The following is a 6,773-nucleotide window of genomic DNA, read 5'->3' as shown; positions in this document are numbered from 1 at the left end:
AGGATTTATAAAGTGTATGGGTGTGACGTTCCAGAATAAATCTGGGGCAGGGGGAGGATTACGATTTTTAAAACAGACCATACAAAAAAAGCAATAGAATACAATGTGTCTGAATGAATACTGGGAGACATGAAATCAAAACCTCAAGGATCTGTAATTACGTCCTCCAGAGGAGACTGCAAGCGGGAGGGATTGCGATCCGGCAGCGGGAGTGCAGAGCAGCAGGTGCAGAGGCCTGAAGGGGCGGGGCAGCCCAGCAGCCGAGAACAAAGGAGGATGCGGAACCAGCGCATCCAGCGTACACACAGTGCAGACAACAGAGTGGATCCCGGGCTGACGTTGCTCCCACAGGAAGTGTCCGCCGCGCCTGCCCAGAGGAGGAAGTAGGAACCCACAAGCACAGGAAGAGAGCAGGGGGAGAAGGAAAAGAGATGCACACTTCGTAAGGAAGAGACCCCGGTACCAGCTCGGGCTCTCTGGGCCTCAAGCCTAAAGGAAGAGACACCGGAGCAGTTCCGGTACCATCTGGGGAGAAGAATTTGCCATGGAAGAGCCTGCAGCTCCCACTGAAGCCTCTGAGGCATCTGGGGCACCTGCGGGGGCCGAGGTGGCAGGGGAGGGTGCACCTGGGCCTTCACTCCACATGCGCCCGGTCTTCCGGCAATTTGCGGCTGCAGGCCCGGCCCCCCTCCGTGCGTCACGTCGGAGGCCTGCCCAGGCCTCTGGGGGAGGGGCGGGGCCCAGTCGCTTGCAGGGCCGGAGCAGCGGCAGCTGGACAAAGCAAGTCACCTGCAGGTATTTTCTGCATGGGCTTTGCAAGGAGGGGGAGAACTGTCGTTATTCCCATGACCTCTCGGGCCGGCTGCAGGCTGGGGAGAGCCCTGGCTCACCGCCTGGGGCCTCCGCAGACCCAAGCCCTAGCACGGCTGCGCATATTGAGACCTTGCCTCAGGAAGTGGCTGAAGCCTCCTCTGTTGCGTTCGCCTGCTCCTTGCCTGCGATTGGCTTAGCTGCTGAAGGGGGTTTCTTTGAAGCTGAGAGAGACAATGCAGGCCTTGAAGCTGCCGGAGGAGCTGGTGTGGAAGGTTGGGAGAATGCCATTGAGTTTGTTCCTGGGCAACCCTACCGGGGCCGCATGATCCCTTCTGTTCCCAGGGCTTCTGTGCAGAGCCCAGTGACTGAGAGGGAACAGATTGCAGTGGGCAGTGGGCAGCAGCTTTGCCGAGATGCGGCTATGGGGCAGTGCTTTCGTGGGGAGAGCTGTATGTATGTCCATGGAGAGATATGTGATATGTGTGGGCTTCAGGTCTTGCACCCTGTGGATGCTGCACAGAGGGCAGACCATATAAAGGCTTGCATTGAAGCACACGAGAAGGATATGGAGCTCTCGTTTGCAGTTCAGCGAAGTATGGACAAAGTGTGTGGCATCTGCATGGAGGTTGTCTATGAGAAAGCCAACCCCAGTGACTGCCGCTTTGGCATCCTCTCCAACTGCACCCACACCTACTGTCTTAGGTGTATCCGCAGGTGGAGGACTGACAAGCAGTTTGGCAACAGGATCGTCAAGTCCTGTCCACAGTGCAGGGTCACCTCCAACTTTGTGATTCCCAGTGAGTTCTGGGTGGAGGAGGAGGAAGAGAAGCAGAAACTTATTCAGCAATACAAGGAGGCAATGAGCAACAAGACTTGCAGGTATTTCGCAGGAGGCAGGGGTTTCTGCCCATTTGGAGATAACTGTTTTTACAAGCATGCAGACCCAGAGGGCCTGGGAGAGGATCCTCAGAGGCTGAGTGCTGAGGCATCCGGTGCTCACTGCGGTCAATTTTCGGAGCCTACTCAGGTGCGAGAGGGTGAGATGCCCTTTAAAAGCAGTAAAAAAGAGCTTGTCATGCTTCGGCTGGCCAATCTGTTGTTTAAGTGTTTTATTTCACTGGGAAATGATGAGATTTCTTTTCAAAGGACCAGTGGGACTTGCTTCATTATGAGCTGGAAAAAAATATTTCAGTTTGAATCTGTAGCATTATGCTGTGGCATGTGGTCTAGTGTGCTAAGGCTCTGCCATCCGCTGTTGCTTGTTTTCTGTTTATAGACACATCTATCATTCACAGGCTATTGAAGCCCTTTTTATAAAGCATCCATCTCTGTTTTCTTCCATCCCCATTTCAAGGTTATAGTGCTTTACTGTGGTGAACTGTAACAAAAAGTCCTTAACGTTATTGTTTGATGAAATGAATATGACTGTAGTTTATGGTTTATTTTGTCATCTCTGTTTTCAACAGGATTGACTCAGTTCTAGTCTAGTGTTTACAGAATTTCCACACTCATTTTGAAGTCCCTCAAGAATAAATGTGACAGGGTGAAGGGAGAAGTCTAAACTGAACAAGGAGCTTTTTGCTACTACAGCCTTAAGAAATGGACCCTCGCAGGGCCTTTGTGGTACAGCTGCTCACCTTTGTTGTTTACATGTCTGTTCCTTCCCTCATTCCCCTTCAAGTGCACTCTTTAACATGTGGTTACCTTGTGGTTTTTGTGTTTAACTTGACCAGAACCAGGTGTGTATGTTTACATGTTTTTATCCTGTGAAGCTTGATGTGAAATTACTTATATTTGGAAGTATTTATTTAAGAATTATATATGTGCATATAAATGTGTAAAAAGTTATATGATCAAAAATATTTATAAAGGATACACCATATACTATCTGGAAGAGCTGGAAGCTGGAAGCGAAAGGCAATATGATTTGCTGTTGTGTGAGTGTGAGGTGTGTGAATAATTGTTCTGTCCTTTTCACAGGCTCAGTAAATAGTATCTAATGACAACAGATAATTAAAGTGGCTCTGGTCAATTATAGCAGACACCGATAAAGAAATTTTACAAAATAGGACATTGGTAATTCCTGTGATGGCATTAATAGCTCACTGTTCTATTATAAATACAGAAATGTGTGTTCCCGTGCAGTTTAGCACAATGTCATTATTCCTTATAATAGCACAATCAATCCTGAACTCAGATACACAGTACTTTGTATTCAATATTTCTAGATATTCAAAGAAAGGGGCTTTTGACAAAAGTTTTCAATATATACATGACAAAATTATAAAAGAAAATAGAATAATATTTAAATCAGTCAAAATATAAGAATGGAAAGATAAGTGAAATATATAAAGGAACAAAAACTAAATACATAGTAATATGGGAATTACACACTATCAGATTAAGTGAAAATGGCTTAAAAATTGAAACTCAAGGGTTATCAGACTTGATTAAAATTAAAATGAAACTGTATGCTGTTTAAAATACACACCTACAACATAAGAATACAGAACCTTAAAAGTAATAGAATGAAAAAATAAATAGCAATGCTGTGACTTTTGTAATAGACAAAGTTGATATTAAGGGTAAAAAGATTGCTGGAAAAAAAAGATTGCTGGAGATAAATAAGGTTAGTATATGAATATTAAATTATAATTTACCTGGAAAATAAAACTATTCCAATTTTGTATTCATTTAAAAACAGCATCAAAAATAAATAATAAGAAAAATATAAAATTTAAGTGGACAATTTTCATACATCTTTTCAGTAACTGAACAAGCAAAGGAGTTGAACAGCACAATTCTAACAATTTATCTAATGTAAAATGTACAAAATGTTGTATGCATCAACTGCAGAATGTTCTTCTCTTGGCTGAGGGTGAAAATATACCAGATACATAAATTCTATGAGATCCAGATCGTCCGGACTATTTAGGAAAGACACAGTACATTTACAGAGTTTGTGCCATTTACTAAGCACTCTCCAAAGGACTAATTTAATTCTCAGACCAATGTTGTGAAGTCATTGCTATAATTATTCTTATAATCCTAATGAAGTAAATACGGTTGAGAGGTTAAATTACTTACACATACAGCTGTGACCCGTAGGTATAAATTATTTGAACCACAAAAGGAACTCACTGGTATATTTCCAGAGCACAGGCACCATGCTGCTTCTTCCCTCATCTACATGTCCAGGATCAGCTAGACCAGCTGAATATTGCTATTGGAAATGTGTGTGCAATCTTTCAGTATGGATGGTTCAGCCAGATGGGACAGAGATGGACATAAAAAAGCTCCTAGAGAATGTGGGAGCTGTGGGGCTTTGTTGGCTTACAGACTCAGTATTTCTTAGTCCCTCACCCAATATGCCTCAGCTTCCCAGATTCTTAAACTGCCTCTCTCTTCTTATATTATGCCTGATTTTATCGGTAAGTATCTCAGCCCATTTTACTGGCACCTTTGCCATATTTATTGCGTATCAATTCTTATCCAAAGAATTCACCAATCAAGAGGCTGTGGATGCCTCACTATTAACTGTCATGCAGGGTGAGTAATTCCAAACAAAAATCAAATATGCTGGTTCCCCTGAGGCCACTCCATTCATGCAGGGGAAAGAGGAATCAGATGACCAAACAACCAAAGAAAAAGGACCAGATGGGTCACTCTCAAAGACTACTGGCACCAAAGTCTCAAAAAAAATGAGCTTTGAATAGAGGCTAAGCTGCTATTAAGGGGGGATTTTTAAGCTGAGCTTGGAAAACTTTGAAAACTTTGTCTTAATATACACTACCTAATGTTCTAAAATAGAATGTTTTTATTCAAATGGCATCTTGAAACAATCATTATAAAGTTCAGGATATACAATGGAACAAGGATTGGCAGAAGATAAAGTGGTTTTGCTGACAATGAATAATTAGAATCCTGACTCAGCTTCTTAACAGCCATGCAGACTGGAGCAAGTTACTTAAATTTCCTATACCTCAGTTTTTTTATATGAGAAATGGGTATAGCACCACCTATTTTGTGGTTGTTATGACGAAAATATGTACATTGGACAAAGAAATTGAAACATAGATTGGATTTTTAAAGTGGCATGTGTAAAAGGATTATATGTGTTTGTGACCTCAGAAGAGCTTGCACAAGAATTAATAATCCACAGACTTTTTCTCTTTGGGTATCTTTGGAACTTGTGTTAAAGTAACGGTGTTATTTTATGATTTTTTTGTAGCATGGGGGCACATTACCCTTATAGTCATAATTTTAAAAAGATCAAGTAATTTTTTTCAACAAAAGTGATTCAGTTAAAACTAAAAATGTGCTATTTTATTCCTGAAATATAGTAAGCAACAACAAAAATATGTATTATTTGTGATGGATGTCTACATAAGGAAAATAAATAAAATGATGTTTAAAAATGGGATTTCTGTTCCCTCATCAGCTCATTCAGAGGTCAGATAAAGGAATGTCACTGCCTTCGGCTCTGGGAAAAGTATTCCAAGGGCTTGCTCATGAAGTCAGCAGGGCCACCTCTGTTGCAGTCAGAAACAAAGGAGCTCTTGCCACACAAAAGTTTGCTCTGTGAGTGATTCAGTATGTGCTGGCCCCTCCTCCACTAGGACTCATGGACTCAGCTCAGGTGTCTATACAGAAGGTATCATTTTAATCACACAGAAATAAATGCTTATGTGAAACAAGTTTGATTGCTTATGCTTCAAATGACTAAATTTGGTGGACGTACACACTTAGAAATACGCTAATACTCCTTCCTCTCGAACACATGGAAACCACTTTGTCTCATGTACCATTAAATCCATTTACTGAATTTCAAGAACTTAAAACATTTCTAATCCATAGTAAGCACCCATATGCTTTTCTCTTTTGTAAACATCTTGAGGGTGTGGTTTTTGTTTCCACACTAGGTGGTGAACTACAACCTCAGTGCAAAATGGAGTTGGAGTGGGGATGGGGATGGGGAGTCTTGGAAAATAACCCAGCAATTGTTCAAGAAGGTAAATTAATACATGAAAAAGCTTTTTGCTATAGAATATATAGTATATCACATTTTCAAGTGTTGTATGAACACTAACAAAATATAACTATCAGATTATAATGGAACTGTCAATTGCATGAGGAATTAGTAGTACAAGCAATATTCTCCAATGTCAATGCAAGAAAATTAGCCACTAGCAGGTGAAGCTTCTTTAAATATCTCTTTTAAAATAATTTGATCAAAGAGTGAATTCAAAATAATTTTTCAAGACAGAATAAGATGGTAAAAAAAAATAGGCATACTATAATCTGTAAGATGGTGCTGAATCTGTGCTCAGAGTCAAATTAATTTTAAATACCAGTATAGGAAATATCAGAAAGGGAGACAGAATATGAGAGACTCCTAACTCTGGGAAACGAACTAGGGGTGGTGGAAGGGGAGCTGGGTGAGGTGTGGGGGTGACTGGGTGACGGGCACTGAGGGGGGCACTGGATGGGATGAGTACTAGGTGTTATTCTATATGTTGGCAAATTGAACAACAAAAAATAAATTTATATAAAAAATTAAATACCAATATACATTTTTTAGAAAGACAAATCACAAATAGGTATTCAAATCTGTAAATTTTAAAGAAATTGCAGCATAGATGTTAGAAAGAATTAAGAATGATTAAAGCAAAATGTAATGGATCAGAAAATAAAAATATAAAATCTGTTTCTTAGTCCTTTAAGTGACCAACTCTTGATTTCTGCTCGGGTCATATCAGATTTGTGAGATCGGGCCCCATGTTGTGCTCTGGTTTGGGCAAGAAGCCTGCTTAAAATTATATTTTCCCTACCTGGGCTCGCCCCACCCTTCCTGTTCTCATGCTAGCTTTCGAATGAATGAATGGAAGCTGTTTCTTTGAAAAATAAACAGATAAATGTTTAACAAATAAAGGAGAAAGTGCAAGTAAAATAGGAAACAA

General features: G+C 41.0%; 1 protein-coding gene across 1 annotated transcript; it reads left to right on the top strand.

Moving 5' to 3' along the window:
* The first annotated feature begins 264 nt into the window (after nucleotides 1-264).
* On the top strand, nucleotides 265-5,824 carry MKRN3 (makorin ring finger protein 3). The gene is given in 2 exon segments (XM_072795754.1): nucleotides 265-1,946; nucleotides 1,949-5,824. Coding segments are annotated over 2 exon segments (1,464 nt in total). The 5' UTR covers nucleotides 265-544; the 3' UTR covers nucleotides 2,011-5,824.
* The last annotated feature ends 949 nt before the right edge of the window (nucleotides 5,825-6,773 follow it).

Source organism: Canis lupus, chromosome 2 (assembly GCF_048164855.1).
Source record: "Canis lupus baileyi chromosome 2, mCanLup2.hap1, whole genome shotgun sequence".
In the NCBI taxonomy this organism is placed as follows: Eukaryota; Metazoa; Chordata; class Mammalia; order Carnivora; family Canidae; genus Canis; species Canis lupus.
This window is presented reverse-complemented; position numbering and strand designations above follow the sequence as displayed.